The sequence below is a fragment of the Zonotrichia leucophrys genome, chromosome 2 (genome assembly GCF_028769735.1).
Source record: "Zonotrichia leucophrys gambelii isolate GWCS_2022_RI chromosome 2, RI_Zleu_2.0, whole genome shotgun sequence".
In the NCBI taxonomy this organism is placed as follows: domain Eukaryota; kingdom Metazoa; phylum Chordata; class Aves; order Passeriformes; family Passerellidae; genus Zonotrichia; species Zonotrichia leucophrys.
This window is the reverse complement of record NC_088171.1, coordinates 7,136,180-7,159,224: the sequence shown is the minus strand read 5'-3', so window position 1 is coordinate 7,159,224 and position 23,045 is coordinate 7,136,180. Positions and strand designations below refer to the sequence as shown.

Here is a 23,045-nt window from a genome sequence, read left to right as displayed (position 1 = left end):
AGTTTATAACATTTTCCTTGTTCTTTTCTGTGTTGGACCTTTTAGACTGAGGTAGGAGATGCTGATGCTGGGGGACCCTTGTAGATGCCAGGGAAGCTAAAATATACAGTGCTACCAAAAGGTGCCTGTTTGGAGGGTTTGAATAAAGGGAACAATGTGATGTTTTTGGAAGGGATAGTCATGCTGGAAGAAGGCAGGGGTTTCTGGCTAAAACTTGATTTTTCCATTTATCACCTTCTTTCCACAAAGAAAGGTGAGAAAGATGCATGAATCTCAGTCATGAGGAAATAATGTGCCAAGGCTCATTGGCCTGGTGTGCAGAATTGCATGAAATCATTTAATGACTTCCACTCTAGTGTTCCTAAATCCTGTCATTTTCTTCCAACTGGTCTCAGGACTATTTTTTTACAAAAGCACAAACTGAGGTTGGGAAAGACCTCTGAGATTATTGAGTCCAGATTTAGATCACCACCTGGCCTTTGGTGAGTTCCTGTCTTGGGAGAACTGGAAGGACATTTCAATAGTTGCCTCTTTTTTTGTAGCATTGCTAAATGCTGGGGCAAGTTCTGCTTATGGAAATGCAACTGACTTCAATAACCACAGAGCTGGGGCTTAATCTCTGAAGTTCTATTTCTAACTGACCTTTTTGACTGAGTGTGTAAGACCTAGTGTTTTTTACTATTATACTTGAGCTCTGTTCAACACATGCAACAAAATGGTAAGAAGGGAACTGGCAGTGCCCCACTTCAGATAAAGAAAAAGAGATAATATTTTAAAATCCATTGCTACACAATGGATTGACATCCAATGTGTCATTTTCCTCAATGAGAAGGATGGGATTTTTGCTGGTAGTGAATGAGGAGTAGCATCACACTCTGATGGTGTTCACAGGGGTTCTTGGACGAGGGAAGAGACAAAGATCTGACTCCATGTTTCAGAAGGCTTGATTTATTATTTTATGATATATTAAAACGATTATGATACATTAAAACGATACTAAAAGAATAGAAGGAAAGGTTTCATCAGAGGGCTAGCTAAGCTAAGAATAGAAAGGAATGAATACAAAGGTTTGTGGCTTGGACAGAGAGTCTGAGCCAGCTGTGCTGTGATTGGCCATTAATTAGAAACAACCCCATGAGACCAATCACAGATGCACCTGTTGCATTCCACAGCAGCAGATAATCATTGTTTACATTTTGTTCCTGAGGCCTCTCAGCTTCTCAGGAGGAAAAATCCTAAGGAAAGGATTTTTCATAAAAAAGATGTCTGCGACATCACACTGCTAATTTATTTAATTCTAACTAAAACGTTGCCAGTCCCTACTGCTGATACATAAAAAATGTCCCCAAGTTACTCTTCAAGGAGGAAGGTTTTTCTTAGTTCAAGTTTGAAACCACTGCATGGTGTGTCACTTTTTTCTATTAAAAGTCAGTATTTCATCAGTAGTTTGGCTTTTTCCATTCACTCATCATGCTGGAGACAGGCAATTCATCAGAGATGTCTCTCTTCCTGCACTTAACTTTTCTGTCACCTGGGCTATAGATCAAGAGTAGTTCACAACCCATTTTTCCAATCTGCCATTAATTTAATTCTCTGTTCTTTTTGAAGGGCTTTTAGAAACTGAATTAACGTTTTTCACAGAAACTCTCAGCAGTTTACCATGCAAGTGTCTCTCAATCATTATCCTGTGACAACAATCCTCATTACACAGCTAGGAAATTCAAGTCTAGAATTATTTGTTCAGCTTCACATAGAAATTTTTTTGGCAGCAGTGGTAAAGTGACACACATTTCCTAAAGTTCAGCCTTAATCACTTCTCATTAATATGTCTACTATTATAAATGATGTATTCTTCTTTCCTTTATGACTAATGGCATGAAGAGGATAGGGCTAGTTTTCACTCTCTTGTTTTGAAGATGGAGAATATAATACTGTGAAGGAAGGAGAAATGTTTGGCCTGGTGTGGTGGAGAAAGGTGCCTGGGACAGATATTTTTGTCCTTCTTATTGCCAGAAAAAATGCCTTAACACTTGTGTGGGTGGCTTTGTCTAAAGCAACTGGTATTGCCATGCACCATTTCTGGGGCTCTCCAGAAATGGCTTAAATCCTTCCTGCACAGAGGATCATTAAAGACAGAAATATGGACAAGGACAACTGAGAGCTGAAAAGCAATCAGAGTTACTGCATTTCCTCAGCCTGGGAAAAGACAGTGGAAGAGGGGAAGTTTAGAGACCTGGAAAATGATGAGTGATTGTGGCATCATTCAGAAAATAGTTCTGGTACAGTGTGGCAGGGCAGCAGTCAGGGATGAGTGCCCCTCTGCACCCAAATGGCTCTTTCAATTTTAGAGGTCTTCACACCTTGAATGTTTATAGATCTTTCATCTCAAATGGAGGTTAAGGGATAAGGTGTGGAGATTGTAGGAAACTGACAGCCATTACTTTTAGCTTAAAGCCCAGGGTTGTGAATGATCAAAAAGAAAAAAAATGACACAGGAAACTTTTTTATGAGAACTCAGCTAGCAAATTATAGATGGAGGAGGGAGGAGGTGGGAGAAAAGATGTTTGAAGAATAATATTGATCCATTTCTTTATGGCAATAATGGAATTGTCACAAAAATATAGACAAAAGCTTTGAAAAGAAGTGTGCATTAAAATTCTTTTCTCTGTGTGAGGACAAAGCTGGGGAGATGTTTATCTTAGATTACAAAGGTGGCTCTATCCTATTAATAGCTTAAGTATCTTTAAAGCACAAGCTGTTAAAGTAAGATATTTTAAAATTAAATCCAAACAACCCTGATGAAACACTCTTGAATGAAGTGGCAGAGCTTTCTCTGCCAAGTGTTGATTGTGAATAAATCATGGAGCAGAGATGAAGTTTCAAAAGACTGCAAAAAAGGCAATTACTGTGTTAATATTTATGATGTTTGCAATTAGGATAATGTACAGGTTTGTCAAACATTAGTCCTGAGCAAAACAATGAAATAGCTAATGTTGGCTAGTAAATGATGCTGTTATAATAGACTCACTTGGATTGAAATTAATTGTAAATGGCTCTTATTGAACAAATGTGGGGGTTTAAATGAGCTATAAATTGGGTTGAGAAATGTCATAGCGTTGGTGTCATGTATATAAAAAAGTATCACAAGTCATTTTTATTTAAGAAACTGGAATGAGACTGAATAAACATGGAGCCTGGTAAATGAATAAAAACCTGGCTGCTAAAATAAATGGAGACTCACCAGTGGAAAGTTTTGTTTCTAGGCAGACAAAACATTCTGCTGCTGTACTATATCATACCTTATCAGTGTTTTGAAGGATAGACAGACTCATTACTGGTACAATTTGTGGTTCACAGAAAAATGAGAGGGGAGAGAGGGGTAAATTCTGAGCAAGAGTCTTTAATGCAGAATGACATGAGTCACTTAAAACACATTTTGCAAACAAACAGCCCACCTCCATTTGGCCAACTTGTGATCAGTTGTATCTAGGAGCACCTAATGCAGACTTTTTGGGAAGTCTTTCACAAAGCCTGAGTTAGATTTTGAGAATAGCTGTAGGTAATCAGCTGTTTGTGGGTTCTGGATGTGACTCAGTGAATAAAGGATTAGTTTGGGTTCAGTGAACAAATGTACAATGTGCAAATGAAGGAATAGAGTAAAAGTAGAGGTTTGTTTTGACGGTGCGTCACTAACTCACTGTTCTGCTATCAGCAATGCAGGGAAATGGTGGTGGACTAGAATCAGACTATTGCAGGAGTGACTCCAACATTGAAGGATTCCAAGGAGTGTTTTGTCCTGCTATGGTCCCAGAATTCTTTTTGTTTTGTTCAGTGACTCATGGGAATGGCATGAGCAACCCCTGGATAACAGAGAGGAAGAAAAAAATTCAACCCCTCCTTCCTCATTCCCTGGCAAGCAAATCTCCTTTGGATTTACTTTTAATTGTCCATTTTTATGAGCAGTGAAGATGGGGAGAAAGTCCTGGAGAGTGCCACAGCGTTGGCATAGGGCACCTGCAGGGAATGCAGGGAACTTCAGGGCAAGGGCACGTGCAACAACCACTGCACTGTGATGTGCACAGCTCCTCCCCATCCTCTGCTTTGACATAAATGTACTTAGGGATTAGGAATTGGACAGGGACCAGCCCTGCTCTTCCCTTTCCTAATGCCTGCTTTCTGTCTTTGAGCAGCCCTGCTCAGTGCTGGAAACCTTCCCCTGGCCATGTGTGCAGCAGGGCAGAGCTCTCAGAGCCTGCAGAGCAGCCAGCCCCATCCCATTGTATTTTAATCTGGGAAAGTGTCATTGTGCTTTAGTTTTGGGAAGTGACATCTGTGACCCTGTAAAACACGGTGCCATCTCAATTGGTACAGCTCATGCAGAAGGAAGGGGACCAGTGGTGCTGAATGTGACACTGGGAGAGCAAGTCCTTCATTACCTTTCAGTCTAATGAAGTCAGCTCTTGTGTCTCTGTGAGCTCTTTTATTCCAGCAGAATGAGAGAATCATCCAATTAACTTTATCAAAGGCTTTTTTTGTTGGGATTCAGTGGAAGGGCAGGAAACAAGTGCAGACATCTATCTGCTGTATTGTCTCTAATTGTGTTTACTATCCCTGTCAAGGATGGTGGGAGGTAATTCCTTTTCTGTTCTTTGCCTTTCAAAAAATTTTTAAGTGAAGAGGCATAATAAAGGTCAAATAACTCACTGTTGTAAAATCAAACAGAACTCCATAGTGCTCCATAAATTTCCTCACTGTTCAGCGTTGAAGAAAAACAGAACAGAGCTCAGGAGCATTTTATAATTTTCACTTAAATTCAAAAGCATTTTGAAAGGCTGTTTAGATTGAGCCCATTTGTATTAGACAGAATATTTTTTTCAGCTTGTTTTGAGAAATGAAAGTAAATTCACCCCAAACTGAACCTCAACCAGAGGTTTTTCAGAGAGAGCATCCTCTGGGGAAGGCTTTGTGCTCAGTCAAGGAGAGCAGAGGGGATGGCTGTGAAGAGGTGCTGGGCACAAGCAGTGCCTGGATTTCTAACACTGTGGGTGGATAGAACATAAGTAAATGAAGGTGGTATAGAATGTAATCTTACCCCCTAAAGAGTTGCAGCTGAGGCAATTATTAAGGATTAGGAGCAGGCCTGATGTTGACAGGCCACAACTGTAGCCAATAACAAGAGTGTTATAAAAGAGTGGATTGGGTGGTTGAGGGGGACTGGAGTCAGCTGGCTGCTGTGAGAACAAGGAAGAGTCAGTGCCTGGAGGAGCTGCCTACAAGAAACATCAAGGAGGTGTGAAACTCTGGCAATATGGAACCCTTGCAATGTAATATAATAGAACTCTTGCAATATAATGGCAACACAACACAGCCTCTACCTGGCCATGGTCAGGGTGTTCTCAGCAGAGCTCACTGATTTTTCTGGGCATGCAACTCTGGCAGGACACTTCTCTCCCCTGAAGTTCAGTGCTCCTTAAATTTTGTGTTGGGACCAAAAATTTCTTCTTAGAGAGGACTTTATCAGGCAAAAAAAGAGAATGATCAGATTTCAATATAAAGCAAAGGAACAAAAATAACAGTGTTGGGAAAAATTTTGCCTGTGGCAGGGCTGAGGTGGGTGGTGTGAGGATGACAAGAGACCAGTTTGTGGTGAAATATGAATCGTTTGCTATCTTAGCCCATTGCACTGGGGATTATCATATGGTAGTAAGTGTAGTGCACTTCAATATTTCTTGTGAAATGAGATGAAGAATTGCAAGCCAGGTAAGAAAATAGGTGAAGGAAAAGATTGGTATTGAAAGGATGAGTGCTGGAAGAAGGGACAGAACTGCTGGGGTTTCCCCAATATCAATCCTGGGACTTTGCCAGTAAAACTGAAGCAAAAAAATAGCAGAGCCACCGAATTTGTTGCGGATGCAAAGGAAATTGTTCTTTTTTTTTAATCATAGGGAGGGATCTTATACAGGAAGACCTGGATAATCTTCAGGGTGGATATTTCTTAACAGCACAAGATACAAAGTTGTTCACGTGATGTGTGTTAACCAGAGCAATAAGTAAAGCAGGTCAAGGAATGTTCTCTTGGTCTGAAGATGAGAGGTTTGGGCACAATCCTGTTGCAGAGCCAAACTCTAGGCTAGGAGAAAGGAAGAAATTAGGAAGAGAGAAATATTCCATCATCCAGATGAAATGACAGGGGCACTTTTCATAGTCTTATTCCTTGTAGTGAAATCTTCCAGAGCTGCTTGACTTTATGGTTCTTAAAATTCTCAAGAAATGGAATGCTAAGTCTGCTAGATGCCAAACACTGTAAGACATGTCTCATTTTGTTGCTTTGTTTTCAACAGTGGCTAGTTCTAGATGTATTTTCATGCCTGTGATCACTTAGTGTGTAAAACTGGGCAAAATCTCTCCCTGGTCCCCAGCTGGGGATCATCTTGTGCTGCAAAGCATGAAAACTGATAACAACTTAGAGCATTTCAGGAGATGTTTTTTTTGTCAGTGCTGTGTGAGATAACCAGTTTAGCCTTGAACAAGTGCAGTTGGTCCCTAGAACCAGCACATCTGAGGTAGAACAGGGCTCTGCTGTGTTGCTTCACCTCCCTTGGGGAGCACATTGCTCTAGGGTAGGGTTACACTGGCACTGGCACCAAGCTGCTAATTTAGCCCTGCTCCAGCTCCTCTGCAGGCATATGGTCAGGGGCTGACATTTCTCTCCAGCATGACCAGTTCTAAGATTTAAGGAGTCCAGTGTTGGGCAGAGAGCTCAAAGGTCCCATTTAGGCTTTGCACAAAACCCACACAAGAAATGTTTTGTTGTTGGTTTTTGTTTTGTCTTTTTGTTTTTTTTTGGGTTTTTTTTTGTTGGGTTTTTGGGGGAAGGCTTTGGTTTTTGTTTGTTTGCTTTTGTTGAGTTTTTTTAGTAGCTGAACAGTCTTAGTACTTAAAAGAATTTTTCAATTTTTTATTAGATGTTATTTGTGCATTGATTAGTATTGTACTTGCATTGTGTGTTTGGATTCCTTATCTCCAAGAGGCAAATTTTCTGTTTGAGATAACATAAACCATAGCCCCGTGTGCATTTTTACTGTTTTTAGGTGTGTTCCATATTTCTGCCCATTCTCTCTTTACAGCTTCTCCTGGACCAACACAAAGTGATTCACAGTGTTTACTAATGTGAGAAACTAGGGTGTAATACTTTTATTTTGCTGCTAAAGCTCAGCTGGGGGAATAGTTATCTTTCCAAAGCACATGTGGGAGTTTTCAGCCCACCTGGCTATCATAGCTTTAGGGAATGGGTCCAAAAACATTCAAAACAGGCTGGTGAATGATCTAGCTGTGTAACCTGCCTCTAGCATCGCTGCTAGAGTTGTCACACCAAGTCTGCATGGGCTGATGAGGTTTATTCCACACCAAAGATTATTCTGCATTCCCAGCTGAAGTGTGAAAATGAGCATTGCCTTATGACTTTTGGATATGCTGTGATAACTGTTGCTGCTGATTTTACTTGCAGAAGTACCTAACAATCTTTTAAAACTTGCAATCCATTAGCCACAAATGATATTCTAAGCAAGCAATCCTGTTGTAATTCCCCAAGCACAATCACAAGTGTTTGCCCACCGTGATTGTGGGTGTAACCTGTGTGTAATTAACAGGCTGGGGAGGAATTCAATGCAGTAATTTCCTTTAATTTGGTAGTGTGCACATGTGTATTTAGCAGTGTGCCCCTGGTGCTCTGACAATTAATTAATTCATCTGTCTGGCACGATGGAGAGAAAGCAACCGGTTGTGATTGCAGTAAATAAAAACACCCTGCTGCTTCTGCTCAGAATTTGAGAACAATTTGTTTTTGTGTCTGGCTTGCACGTACAAGGCAATACTGACCTTTTTTACAAATTGCTGTTTGACATTCTGCATCTCTACAATTGCTTTAGTGTGTAAGGACACAGCAGTTGTTTCGAAGTGTTTCCTATCAGTGTGTCAGTTTAACCAAACAAGCATGCAAAAAAAAAGTTAACAGGAAGCATTAAGGGTAGTGCCAGAATGAGGTCCTTGGCTTTACAAATGTCATGGCTTCTCACTTCAGGTAAAAATATAATGAGCTTGCCATCCTGAAAACATACCTAAACTACAGCAGCAGTGGCAGATTTGTATCATGACTAAAATAAGCTAGAAAGTGTTCTTACTCCTGACTTTCAGGCAGTAGATTTGGCAGCAGACCTATTTAAATTGCAATGCAGAAGGAGGTGCCATTGTGCTACTTGGTTGCTTCTGAACTGTGTAGTTGTGAAGAGAACAAGGCATAAGTAGTCTCAGATGATTTACAGATGATATTTTAGTAAAGGTAATGAGCTTTTATGAGAAAGCTATCACTTTGGGACTGTTTTACCCATGACAAACGTGCAATTTGTTTATTAATTTCCTATAGCATGGTTATTATTCCTGGTCTCAGTTGAGGGACTGTGCCCTATTGTTCTTGATAAATACTCTCTGGGAGACAGTCTGAGTGCTGGAAGACTTAGAGTGGGAATAAAGGAGATACAGTCCTCATGGCAGAATAGATTTATAATTTAGAATGAGTCTTCAAGATTGCACATAGAATCCATGACAGAGCTAGGAGGCAAACCTGAGTCTCAGGCAACTGCATTAAGCATGAAACACTGCTTTTTTCCTCTCAGGTGGAGACTGTCCAGAGTCTGTTGTTGCTTTTGGTAGTTGCTATTGCTTCAGTTAGAATTGATTTATCTTTTTCGAAAACTTCCCCTTGAGGGCAACTGCTCCCCTAATTCATCTGTAAAAGGACAGGTATATGTTTGAGACATTTTTGCCCAGACTGTCAAAAACAGGAATGCAGTTATAAAAAAAGTTGTTCTGTCTCTTGTCAGACATCTCTGTGCTGTGCAGGGGAACATAGAGCAGAATTCATCATCTAACCAGGGCTGTGCTGGCACAAGTCTGTGCCCCTCTCATGACCCACACTATTTGGATCCATCTCCCAGACAAGGTGCCACTTGCCCTTGGGGTTAGAAACCTTCCCAAAAGGGAGATTGCAATCTCTGCAGGCCTTTCTGCAGTTCCACACATCAGGACCAGCTCCAGCTCTGTCCCATCCCAAGTGGAAAGAGGAGCTGGTCCAAAGTGTGTGTGCAGGACACAGAAAGGTCTGCAAGAAGGGGGACCCTGGGTTATGGAGGGAGCAGCTATTTGGCCATTATGCTGCTTGTGCATATTTCTCTACACCTGTTTTGGAGCTGTGAATAAACATTATTTTGAAAAGAGAGTTATTTGCATGTGTTTTAAACGTTGCTGACCATTTTTAGTTGGGTTCATACACACAAGCCCTTCACTGGCCCAAAGCAGAGCATATGTGCCTATGAGGTTTCCTTTCATCTCAGTCATCCTAATGAAAGATGCCATTTTTCCCTAAAATGACTCCCATGGCAGCAATGCCTTTACCTAACTGGACTGACAGACATCAGGAGGCATCTTCACAGTCCTGCCCCATCCCTCCTGGTTTGTGTTGAGTGATTGGGCAGAGGGGAGCAGGCATGCTGGGGGCACATCCACCTTGGCCTTGGCCTAAGCAATCCCTGGTGGCCTGGAACCCACTGCTGCCTCCTGCCAGGAACAGAGCCCTTCATTCATGGGAAATGCCCCCAGCTAAAACAGCAGCCTCATACCCACAGAACTGCTTTGTGCTTCCAGAAGGAAATAAACTCTCCATATAGCCCAGGCACGTGGAAATCCCACAGAGGTTTTGGGTCAGCTTCTGTTAATTGTATGGGGAGGTGAATTTAATCTTAGTCCCTTTTTTTTGTTGTTTGTTTTTCTGGGTTCTTTTCCCCCCCTCACTGGGTGAGCCTGCACAGTGCAGAGCTGTGCTGTGCACAGATATTTACACTGCTGGAAAGGCAGCACAGGTCCCAAAAGGGATCCAGCTGTTAGAAAGGTCATTTCCCAGCTCAGGTAATTAGCAGGAACATCATCACTCTAAAATGGCTCCTCTATTTTTGGGATAGCATTTGCAATCCCACAGTTATGGCTGTGGCCAGCAGCATGGAGGCCTCTCAGGCACTTGGGGACTTGTATGCTGTGCTGAGTCACATCATGGGATGGAGATTTAAGAGCTGTAGGTGGGTGCTTAAATTCATGGGGAAGACTTTGGGGCACTGTGTTTCCTTAACCACAATCATTCATTGCCTTAAATAAATTCATTGCCAGGCATCTTTCATTTGAAAAGGGGTTTGTGACAGATAAAAGTGTGAGCGTGTTCACAGGGGTCTTAGGATGAAGAAAGAGACGAGGATCTGACTCCATGTTTCAGAAGGCTTGATTTATTATTTTATTATATATATTACATTAAAACTATACTAAAAGAATAGAAGAAAGGATTTCATCAGAAGGCTAGCTAAGAATAGAATAAGAAAGAATGATAAAAAAGGTTTGTGGCTTGGACTCTGTCTGAGCCAGCTGACTGTGATTGGCCATTAACTAGAAACAACCACATGAGACCAATCACAGCTGCACCTGTTGCATTCCACAGCAGCAGATAATCAATGTTTACATTTTGTTCCTGAGGCCTCACAGCTTCTTAGGAGAAAAAATCCTAAAGAAAGAATTTATCATAAAAGATGTCTGTGACAATAAAAGCAGTAGGCAAATTCCTGTATTATATGTGTGATAATAAAATGTATGCACACTTTGAAATTGTTTTGTGAAATTCAGGGTGTTTTTAGGAGCAAGGGGCAGCACAAGGCCAGAGAGGTGGCACACACACACCTGGGTGTCAGTGGAGGCAGGTGCTGGGGTGTAGGGGGATACAGTGTGGGTAAATGAAGGTGGTGTAGAATGTAATCTTATCCCCTAAAGAGTTGCAGCTGAACCAATTACTAAAGATTAGGAGCAGGCCTGATGCTAACAGGCCACAGCTGTAGCCAATAAGAACAGTGTTATAAAAGAGTGGATTGTTGGGAACTGGAGTCAGTTGGCTGCTGTGAGGATGAGGAAGAGTCAGTGCCTAGAGGAGCTGCTTACAAGAAACATCAAGGAGGTGTGAAACTCTGGCAATATGGAACCTTTGCAATGTAATGACAATAGAACTCTTGCACTATAATGACAACACAGGGGATGGTGACCTCTGGCTAATCCATCATCCCAACAAGCAGAAGTCGGCTCTGTTGAGAAGAGATCAGAGATCCTGGAGGCCTGAACTGCACTGAATTAATGGAAATTTTTCTTTTTTTCTTCCTTCTTCTCTCCTCCTCAGGTGGATGAAAGCTACTCAGCTGGCAGCCCTTCCAAAGGCCTTTTCTCCAAGGGGCTCCAGAACCGACCTTCCAGCCCCGTTTCTGCCCCTGTGAGATCCAAGCACAGTCCTGGCTCACCCAAAACAGTGTTCCCCTTCCCCTACCAGGAGTCTCCCCCTCGCTCCCCACGCCGAATGAGCTTCAGTGGCATCTTCAGGTCCTCCTCCAAAGAGTCTTCCCCCAATTCTAACCCGTCTACCTCTCCTGGGGGCATCAAGTTTTTCTCCAGATCAAGAAAAAGTAAGAAATTGCTCATGTTATTTCAGGAAGATACACAGTACCTCTGGGCTTGGCCCATGCTTTACCTGCGGTAGTGAAGTAAGTGCAGATGAGGCATGTGCTAATTGTTCATTATCTCTTTCTCTGACCGTGTCTTGTGGGTTTCTGAAGTGCTGGCCTTTAGGTTTGACTTCTGCAGGGCCATGGGCACCTCCACAGGACTGAGGTTGGAAATCACACTCCTGTGCTTTGTTTAGAAATCTTTTGTCCCCATTAGTGGGAGTTTTCTGGGTAGTTTCAGCAATGCCAGTGCTAAGACTTGAGAACAGCTGGAAACATTCATGGGATGTGTGGTGGAGGTGGGCACTGATGATGTCACTCAGGAGTTACAGGTTCTGTAGACCCCAAAGGAAATTCCAGCTGTGTTCTTTAATTGGTATTTATTTGTCCAATTGTAGCAAGGACAAATTTATTTCCATCCAACCTTTGCTGGATGGGAATAAATTTAATTTGTTTCAATCAAATGACCATTAAGGGGATATTTGAGCTCCTGTGCAGGAATATGAAAGGCATAGCAAACCTCCTTGGCTCAGAACACTTGCTGTATACAGCTTTATACTGGGCAAAGATTTTAGCTCTCCAGCAGCCTGGGTGCTATTAACACACTGCTAGAACTCAGAAATGAGCAGGATTGAGAATGTGCTTCAATTTCAAAACTTTCTTACTGAACAAAGTTTCCCAGGGATGGTAACAAACCAAACCTGGTCTGCATGAGGGTTTAGTGGCTGTGGGAAAGGAGCAGAGTTATAGGGGAAAGAGAGGAGTAATGTCTTGCTGGATTCTAAGATCAGAGTTTTCAGTCTGTAAACAGAAGAAATAATGAAAAATTGTTGGCAAATCTTCTGTGACAATGTAGTTTCAGAATTGATAATTCATATACCTGTGTTGGGCTATGTGTTTCCTGCAATGTATTGATAATTTTCAGTGATTTTAAATCGTAGAGAGAGTTTCTCATTTTTCTTTGAGAATTTATCTTAAAATCATTGGCTTTAAGCAGAACAAGTTATTCCACAATGATTTGTCCCCAAGAACACAGCAATACAAAGCCATGCACGATTTTTCTCTTTGTTTAGCAGAAGTGTTGCTGAAGGTTAATTGAAATGGTATCTTTTCCACTCCTTGCTTCTCTCTAAAACACCACCAGGAGACTGAAAGTAGGAGCCAGTGTTTCTGAAGGACTCAGAGAAAGCTCTAAACATCTATTCAAGGACATTTGTTCATCCCTGCTTGAAGTTCAAGTACGCTTTTTATGCTCCCCTCTTATTAAAACTTCACAGTATTTAAAATCCATTTAAGCTCTTCTTGCTAGTCCACATCGGTTCAAATATGGCCTTTCCATTTTGGCAGTGTTCTGCTGATGGAGAGAGCAGAGAAGGGATCTCTGCTGCATGAATAGCAGCAATTTAGACTGCAGAGCAAAAAAGCCATCCTGGGACCTTGTAATCAACTTATCTAAGCAGCCAGCACTATTTAAGTCCTAGCTAGGTACAACAGAATATTAAATAAAGGAATCTTCCAGGAGTCAGCAAAATCCTTTTGATAAGGTCACATCAGTGCCTCAGGAGCTGGCTTGGAATGGGGCCATGCTATATTTGAGCCAACAGAAAATATCCATGACCCTGCTGCTCTGGGAGCCCTGCAGGAATTGCACTGGGTGCTCGTGGTGTTTTGTTCTTAAGACAAAAGAAAAAGCCCCTTGGAAAGGGTGTGCTGATTTTAATTGGTGTTTAAATTGATAACTCTTCTTTTTGCAAAACAGGACATTTATTGTCCTTTCACAGCATTTAGCTCTCTTACAGTGAGTCTAATGCAGACACCTCCCCTTCACTGCCACATTAAAGTGGATTTTATCCAGAATGTGCTAAATAGGGGGCAGCAATGAATTACACACTTAGAGTTTACTATATTTAATTAACTTTGATAAGATTTTATACAGCAAAACCCTTTCAGGACTTCTGGAGAAGTACAGGTTATCATTCCTGCTGTATTGTATTTTTGCAAGCAACACTTCTGCATTCTGCTACTTTGCAAATAGACTAACCCCATGTGCTACAAAAGAGTAAGTTAATTGGTTGTGTGCTACTCAAAACAAGGTCTCTGTGGCTTGAACAGCATTTCCTGAGATACAAGACTTCTCAGGCACTCCTCAGACCAGATACCTCAGCCTTTTGGAGAGGTGCTGTGCTGAAGGGCTCTGAGAAAAGCTGAACCAGCACGTGACTCCACATTTCTAAAGGTGCTTAAATGCTCCACTGCTCAAAATTGTCACAACCTATGTGATTAAAATCCCATTTTCTCAAACAGTTTGGGATGCCTGTGTTCAAAGTGAATGAGGCTCAAGTTGTTTTATCAGTTCTCAGACTGTGAGTGCATTGAGATCAGCTGTGTTTGCTGCCTTTACATCCCTGCTGGTTCTGGATTAATTGCACTAAAATGAAAATTAACAGATTGCACTCTGAGGATCACCAACAGGTCAAGGGAGGTCATCCTCCCCCTCTGCTTGGCACCAGTGAGACACATCAGCAGTGCTGGGTCCAGCTGTGGCTCCCCAGTACAGGGTGGGGACATACTGGTCCAGCAAAGGCCTTGGCACTGGGGCTGCAGCCCCACAGTGGTGGAGGGGGAGGAAGGAAAAGGAGGAGAAGAATTTTGTGCTGTCTTCAGTTTCCTAATGGGGTTAGGACAAAACAGTGCCAGCCCCTTCAGGGATGCCCAGAGAAAGTGTAGGAGTGAGGAGGGAAGTGCCAGGAACATGTAGGGAAAATGTTCTTGGAGGGGCTGGTGTGGCAGCAGGGCTTCAGAGGGGCTGTGGAATTGCTGCCCTGACAGATTTTAATAAATTGACTGGACTAGGCTCTGAGCAGCCCAGTTTAAAGTTGCTTTGAGCAGGGATCAGAGCAGAGATCTGCAGATGTCCCTCCCAGCTGTGGCTCTTCTGGGAAACTGTACTGGAGTCTTCCCTTTGGGTTTACTGCAAATCTGTGTTTTATCCAGGCAATCAGCAATTAAAAAAAAAAAAAAAAGGCAGATAAAAGTTCACAGGGACCTGGGGTTTGTTTTGTCCCCCACTTTATTTGAAAGGAGTCTGTGCTGCACTCCTTTCCTGTCATCATCAGTGTGTGGGGGAAAGTAGGTGCAGTCCTTGTTTTAAATAACATAGCCCATCTTCCCTCCACTTCCTCCTCCCACACATTGTTCAAAACATAGACTAACCTGTTACTCTGCATATTCCTTGTTTTTCTTGGAAGCAGCTTCTTCCTAGCTTGTTTTCATTTTAAAGACTATGTGTGGTATTTGCAGCACTTGCTTTCCCATGTAGTTGCTCTTTTCCCAGCTAAGTTATTTTGCCTTTTTGAATATACACAGTTTAGGAAGGGCTAGGGTAGGACAGTGGTAAAACAGAAAGTGATTTGTAGATGTGAAACTTAAAATATTTTCCACTTCAGGCTGGGAGTTTAAAGATTTTGCTCATCTTCAGTGTTTTATCATAGGTTTCAGCACTATCCAATAACTCATCTTTGTGCCTCTTCCCTTTGGTTACCCCATCTGGTCATAACCTCACAGATCTGATCTGACAAAAGATTTGCCTTGAAAGAAAAAAATACCTTCCCACAACATGTACTTGGCTGGCAGCCACTTCAGGTAGTTCATAAATAACAGCAGCAAACTGCTGCTTGGGGCTTCACATTGAGCCTCCCACCTCTGCAAAAAATCCACCTCAGGCCCCTGCAGAGGCTCTGCAGTGATATTTTTGGGTGAGCTGTGTTCATGGCCACTGGTGCAGCCCCTTCACTTTGAGAAGTTCACTGCAGAAAAATCCAAGACAGCTCTTTGTGTGCTGAGTTTGTGTACAAGTGCTCTGAAATTGTAATCATCAAATTATTTTAATTTTTAATTTCTTTTTTGTTTGAGAATTTCTTTGCACCAGCACTGTTAGACTAACAGATGAAAACTGAATATGGATTGGGGGTGAATTTAGCCTGGCTTTGAGGTGAATATGAATATGAGGCTATGGGGTGACACTGAAGATGGATTGGGGGTGAATTAAGCTTTGAGGGGTGTAGAGGACTGTCTAGAGCTGTTCCCTGCACTGTGATGCTTGGTAAATGCATTCCCTCAGTGCTGCTCACCTTGCACCTCCCAGAGCCAGGTGATTTCTGCAAGTGGAGATTGGCCCCAGCAGCTGGACCCAGAGCTGGCTTCAGCCTGCAACAATCCAGCACTGTGTGTGCACATCAAAGGACAGGAAAGGTGGTTGGAATTTATTGGGATGCAGTGGAAAATGTCGGAGCTGGGTGTGACATCAAAGCAGAGAATAAGAGATGGATACCACCCTGATTTTGGCTGGGATAGAGTTCATTTTCCTTCTAGTGGCTGGTACAGTGCTGTGGTTTGGATTCTGTATGAAAATAATGTTGGTAACTGCACTGGATTTGTGTGGCCAGGATTTTGGAACTACAGGAGTGGCTTCTGGAAGCTTCTCCCACGTCCAACAGAGCCAGTGCCAGATGGCTCTGAGAAGGACCCACTGCTGGACCAGGCTGAGCCCCTCAGCAGTAGTGGTAGCACCTCTGGAATAACATTTAAAAATGGGAAAATATCCTGCACAATTGAGGATGTACAGCTCAGTACCAGCAGCAGCAGTGTGGGCACATGAGCAGCCATGGAACATTAAAATAATTACATTTTAATTGGTGTGAGTGCATTAGTGTGACCTGCAGCTTGCAGGGAGCTTCTACAGAGCTGACACTGATTTCACAGATTTTCTTCAGCAACAACAGGAGCAAAGGGTGAGTGAAGAGTGCAAGTTGAAGTTTGAGGGGCTGTGAAAACTGATTTTAAAATTGTCATTGTGCGACTGCTTCCCAGTTTGTTTTAGCTCAAAACTGCAGGAACTGCTCTCGTGGGGCACAAGTTGGGACCTGCTGCTCCAGGACATGGCTCAGTCCTGGCTGCAGTGGGCAGACACTTCCCATGTGTGTCACTTTTGTGAGGTGCAATGCCAAGAGAAAGCAGTGACACATCTCAGTAAAGCAAACTGAGGTGATCCAAAGTAAACACAGGAGCATGACCTGGGAAGAAGCACAATGCAGATGTCACTTTTCTTGCATGAGCTCTCCCTGCACAGCCAAAACATGAACAAATAAATGAGAACAGCTTTATTTCACTGAGTGGAAATCAGGGAGCTACTCCTGCAGATAGGCTAAAATCAAGTACCCTGAATATTTTATTAGAAGTAGATGGTTGTATGAAATTTAGTTCATTAAAATGTACCTTTTTTGATGGGTCTGAGTGCCTCATTTGAAGGACATCAGAGCTTTTTCCAGTGCTGCTTCCCCTTATGAAACAATTGGTCCAAGTAACAAACAGCAATGCTCATCACACATTAATGATGCTGTCAGTTTTACCAGTAAAGGACATCAATTAAAAGGTTTCCAGTGACCTAAAGCTTTGTGTTGAGGTGCATGGGATCAAAAGATAAATTTAGCTCAGAATTAAAAATTCCTTATGGAACTTGAAATTGAAAATTACACAGCTTTGAAACATCTTTATGCTGGTGGTCAGATTTGGATCACCGTGAATTTTCACTGCACTTGAGAAAGGAAATGTTTTTCAATATAAAGTTTTAGTGTTCTGCTTCCTCTTAATACTTTTTTCTCCTTCTGGTATTCAATACAATTAACTGTGGTGCCTGAAGCAATCCATAAGGAGGACTCCTGGTGCTCCCATAATAATGGTCCAGATGGTATTTTGTTCAAAAGACTATGAGAAGCAAGACAGAATGGTTGTCATTTACCTTATTCATTCTAATAATTTATTTTGTTGTAGAACACCTAGTGGTTAGAGGATGCCCTCTGTGAGAAAAGCCCATGGCTGTACTAATTTTTACCCATAGATGGTGCAAGTAGCTCTCATTTGCAGTAACCGGGGGAAGGATTTGGGGAAACCCTGCCACACTGCCAGAGTGTGCTCTGATGCCTCAAAGGCCTTAGTACTGAAGCTGATCTCTGCTAAATTTTTCTTCAAGCATTGGACTGAAGTTCATTCCCTCCCAAGATTTTACTCCATGTTTGTGACTGTGTTCACAGGGGTCTCAGGTGGAGGGAAGAGACAAGGATTTGACTCCTTGTTTTAGAAGGCTTGATTTATTATTTTATCATCTATATTACATTAAAATTAAATTAAAATTACATTCAGAACTGGCTGCATGGCTGGGCCCAGAGAGTGGTGGTGAATGGTGCTGCATCCAGCTGGCGACCAGTCATCAGTGGTGTCCCTCAGGGATCTGTGCTGGGGCCAGTTCTGTTTAATATTTTTATTGATGACATGGATGAGGGCTTAGAGTCCTTTATTAGCAAATTTGCAGATGACACTAAGCTGGGAATGTGTGTTGATCTGTTAGAGGGACAGAGGGCTTTGCAGAGGGCCTTGGAACGGTTGGATGGATGGGCAGAATCTAATGGGATGAAGTTCAATAAGTCCAAGTACTGAGTCCTGCACTTTGGCCCCACAATAACCCCCTGCAACGATACAAGCTAGGAACGGTGTGGCTGGACAGTGCTCAGGTGGAAAGAGCCCTGAGGATGCTGGTTGACAGTCAGCTGAACATGAGCCAGCAGTGTGCCCAGGTGGCCAAGAAGGCCAATGGCATCCTGGCCAGTATCAGGAACGGTGTGGCCAGCAGGAGCAGGGAGGTCATTCTGCCCCTGTACTCAGCACTGGCGAGGCCTCACCTGGAGTATTGCATCCAGTTCTGGGCCCCTCACTTTAGGAGGGACGTTGAGATGCTTGAGCGTATCCAAAGGAGAGCAATGAGGCTGGTGAAGGGCTTGGAACAGAAGCCATATGAGGAACGACTGAGGGAGCTGGGGTTGTTCAGCCTGGAGAAAAGGACACTCAGGGGTGACCTTATCACTCTCTTCAACTTCCTGAAGGGTGGCTGTGGTGAGCTGGGGGTTGGTCTCTTTCTCTGGGCAACAACAGACAGAACAAGAGGACACAGTCTCAAGCTGCGCCAAGGGAGATACAGGCTAGAATTAAGGAGGAAGTGTTTTACAGAAAGAGTGGTCAAATACTGGAATCATCTACCCAGGGAGGCGGTAGAGTCACCATCCCTCGAAGAGTTTAAAAAAAGACTGGATGTGGCACTTGGTGCCATGATCTAGTTGAGGTGTTAGAACATGGGTTGGACTCGATGATCTTAAAGGTCTCTTCCAACCTAGAATTTCTGTGATTCTGTGGAAACTATACTAAAAGAATAGAAAGAATTTCTTCAAAAAGCTAGCTAAGAATAGAATAAGAAAGAATGAAAAACAAAAGCTCATGGCTTGGACTCTGTCCGAGCCAGCTGACTGTGATTGGCCATTAATTAGAAACAACCACATGAGACCAATCACAGATGCACCTGTTGCATTCCACAGCAGCAGATAATCACTGTTTACATTTTGTTCCTGAGGCCTCTCAGCTTCTCAGGAGGAAAAATCCTAAGGAAAGGATTTTTCATAAGAGATGTCTGTGACACATTTGTGGTATTTAGGTGGCAGCTTGCAGAGAAGTGAGCTTAGCCCAGGACAGGCTGTTGTGGAGGGTTGGCTGCTGGGCACAGACATTTCACCTTCCCTTTCCTCAAGCTATTTCCCACCATTACTCTTCAGGAATATTTTCCTGCAGAATGGCACCATGCAATGGGGTGTCCTTCCTCATGCCAGCTGCTGCAATCTGCATTTGGAATTTTTTTTTTTTTTTTCCTAAATCAATGCATTCCTCCCATGGTCTAGGAGCCTCCCAGCCTTTGGACCACAACTGCAGAGATCCATTAATTTCAGCCTGCACCAGGACCCTGAACACTGAGGCCATTTCCAGTTCTCCTGTTTTCACAGTGCCCCAAACTTCTGAATGGGCAGGCAGGTGGGATGCAGAGAGAAAGAGCATGAGGCAGCTTTGATTTGTGGCTGTAACCACTCTGCAGGACAAGGAGGACAAGCACAGGGCTGCTTGGTCCAGGTCCACCTTAAGGGTGATGTAGACTCTTCCACAGTCAGCCCATAAAACCTGGAAAAGGAGAAAAGCTGCTTGTCTGGCTTTATTCTCCAGTACTGGTGTACAAAGACATCTGATCATCCATTTTCAAGCTTGCTTTGCTCTCAGAGGCAGACAAGGGGACCAGCAATGTTCATTTTGGTCTCATCTGCGCCAGAAAAATGACTTTTTGCAGACAAAATGTGTCAGCACTGCTGCAGCAAGGCTGGTGCTGCACACATGGCCAAAGAGCAGCCACGTTCAGCACCATTCCTGCTGCCAGTTACTGATGTCTGCTGTCAGCAGCAGATGATTTGTCTGGCTGAAACGTGCCTATGGAGATTGTTCTTAGTTTATTTGGAGGTATCTTTCCATGTCCTTCCCTTTTCACCTCATTTTCTCATGGTCAGTCTTGTCTACATAGGGGGAATACATCCAGTATGCTTCTATATTCCTTCCCTTTCTGTCCAGGCAAGAAGGATTTTTCAAATTGTTTTCAAATTTCTAATGATTTATATGCAGTCATTAAAAAAAGAAAAAGATTCAGTCCTTAACTTCCTGTGTCTGCATTCATTCCCATTTTTTATCTCTTTCCTGGGGTTTCAGCTGTGACCCATACTGTAAATAATCAAACTTTTTAATAATAACCAAAGTATTGTTTCTTGTGCTGTATGGACAAGACCCTTAGTTTTATATTTGCTGTCTTAGAGACTGCTGCTGGCATAAGGGGAAATAGAAACTGCAATTTGAGCATCTCCAAAGGCTGATGAACTGCTGCTCCTCTTTGTGTCTTCTGATAAAAGTTGTCTGAAGGACATTGCTGATGTGCAGGTGATTTTTCCACACAGGCAGCAATGTAAGCAAGCAATAGTAAATCTAAAGAGAGTGCTTTGCTCTCTTAAGCTGTCTAATCACAGGAAATTATTTGGAAATAAATTGTGGGGGAAATGTTTGTGGTCATAGGATGTTTATATTTAGCTATCTAAATGTGTTTTACAAATCTCAGAATATATGTAGGAGCAGACCTTCAATTATATTTATGAGTCCATTTTCTATTTTGATCAATTATCTCAGAATTTGGTCCTTAAGCAAATATTTGTTTTTAAGTGCTGGAGAAATCCTTTATTTAAGTAGGTTTTTTCACACATTTAGGAATACATTGCTTTTCCTGATTCTAAGTGAATGCTTGTCCTAATTCCACTGAAAATGCATTGTGCATCCAAGATTTTTTATGTGTTTGGAGTCTGGAGGAGTAATAATGACTTAAGGTATCAGATCCAAGTTTTACAGATATCATGGGTTATCAGCTTCTTAGATAAAGTGCTTGGAAAATGCCTCAAAAATGGGCTGAATAAACATGATAAATGTTGACTCAGCTTTCTGATCTGAAAAATCTGTAATGAAAGAATCTGATCACAAGGCAGAAAAATGCATGGATTGGAATACAGTATGTGTTGTAGAGTGGTAAAATACAGTTAAATCTCAGGCTCAGACCAGCTCTTGTGTAGCCCTTTTGAGTCACTGTGAGTTATGATTGAGCTTGGTGTGATTTTAAAAATAAAATAAGCCCCATAAAAATGATGGTGAGTTGCTGTGCATTGTGAGAGTCAATAGGACAAGGAGCTGATCACTATCATGTCTCAGTTTATGGGCTTTGTGGATATGAGCCTTTGCTTTTTCAGCCTTTGGGGCTGTGAAACATCTTGAAGGAGAGCTCTGCTGATAACCAGTGATCTGACTGAGGAAGTTTTATAGACTTCACACAGACTCTGCTACTTGTAAGGTTTTCTAGTTTTGTTTCCTGCTTCCACATGTACATTTTCCCATTGACCATAAAGCCAGCTGAAGGCAACATCCCCATTTGTATGGGAAATAAAATGGGCAGTGTCCCAGCTGAGCTGCTATAAACCATTACAGGAGCTTCCAGCAGCTGCTTTGGCCACTCCTCACTTCCAGCAGTCACTGGCAGAGTCATGAACTGGGTCAAGGAGAACCTGGATCATGGATTTGGATTCACTTGGGGGCTGGAGCACCTTCAGGCTGTGTAGTGATCATCTGACAGTGCAGTTGGCATTAGCCCATTTGATCTGTACAGCAAATTTAGGAGCAGGTTGGTTGGAACTGGGAGAAGGAAATGTGCAAAAGCAGAGTAAAAAGTATAAAGCTCTCTGTGTGGTGCCAGGTTGAGGATTTTTTCCCCTTTGCCACAGTAAGTCAAATAAATATCGGTGTGAATTAGGAGATATAGGAAGAATTCTTTTGTCCTTGTAGTTTGAAACTGCTGTGGAAATGGCGTAATTCCAACCTATGTCACTGATCTAATTCCAGTTCTCCTGAACCTGTGTAGTGCAGCTGAACCTTTCCATGCTGCTTTCTCTTTGAGCAAAGTCAGCTCATGTTTCCTTTGTCAAAGCCGAGTACAACAGAGATGCCACTTTTTAAAATTAATTAGTTCAGGATTTTCTAGCCCTGTGAGTTAATTGATTTGAGGTTTATTGTGAGCAGAATAATAAACACATCAGCTGGAGAAGGCTAGAAGTCGTGCTCTTAGTTTAAAATGACAAATTCTTCTACTGATGTCAGAGAACAGGTCTTGGGTCTAATTTTTGGACAGTGATCTATGAACAGTTTCCATCCATCTGAACTTTTCAATAAATTTGATTGATAATCCATCAAAACTTCTGACAAGCTTCCCTGGCACAGTGTGGGACATACTGAATGAAGGACAACACTGTTCAAAGGACCCAATTCAGGTTTATAAAAGCATTTTGTTACTCACAGGCACTCGCATGCTAGCCAGAGGTCCATGCTCCCCAAATTTTGCACCATTTTGTGATTTGCCCTCTCTGTGCTGCAGCAGTGTTGTATGAAATGGTTTGTGCTGCTGAGTGGGTGTGTGGGGATGCTCCACAAAAAAAGTGCAAAGGATGGGGCAGGGAGAGGAGGATTTGTGGGGGTTCAGTGTGAAGCTGGAGTAAGCAAAACTGTTGTAGTGAATGTGATTTTGAGAGCAATGCCCTGAATAGAAAACTTTCCAAAGGGAAGATTTTAGTCAGTAATCCCTGATTATCCATCTGTGGCAATAATCTGTAATTGGTGTTCTCACACAGTGCTGCCCTTTGGCTCTGCTTGGGTATTAGAATTTGGTATCCAGCTGAACAGCTAAACAGGGCATTGCTGAAAGAGCCAAATGGCAGAAATTAACTGATTTATGACAGTCCTAAAACCAGCAGTGGTGACTGCTAAATGACAAACCTAAAGCCAGCAGAGGGCTTACAAAGGTCCCTGTGCCTGGAATCTCTAAGATGGATCAGACTCAACCACCTTCCCACCAAGGAAAGCTGGTTCTAGAAAGGGCACCAAATGTTAATGAAATCCAAATTTTCTTATTTATTTTGAAAACAAAACAAAAAAAAGGGTTGTGGCTTGTTTGGTTTTGATTTGTTG

The 23,045-nt window shown here is 42.4% G+C and overlaps 1 protein-coding gene across 5 annotated transcripts in view; it reads left to right on the top strand.

The window, feature by feature from the left end:
* Positions 1–23,045, top strand: part of PRKAG2 (protein kinase AMP-activated non-catalytic subunit gamma 2) — a 222,517-nt gene that overhangs the window by 68,369 nt on the left and 131,103 nt on the right. For 3 of the 5 annotated variants that reach the window (XM_064703863.1, XM_064703865.1, XM_064703864.1), the window contains exon 3: positions 11,261–11,540. In XM_064703863.1, coding sequence (XP_064559933.1) covers positions 11,261–11,540 — 280 coding nt within the window. Of the gene's footprint in view, positions 1–11,027; positions 11,079–11,260; positions 11,619–23,045 lie in introns of those variants that run through there. The other 2 variants (XM_064703866.1, XM_064703868.1) reach the window with 2 other exon arrangements.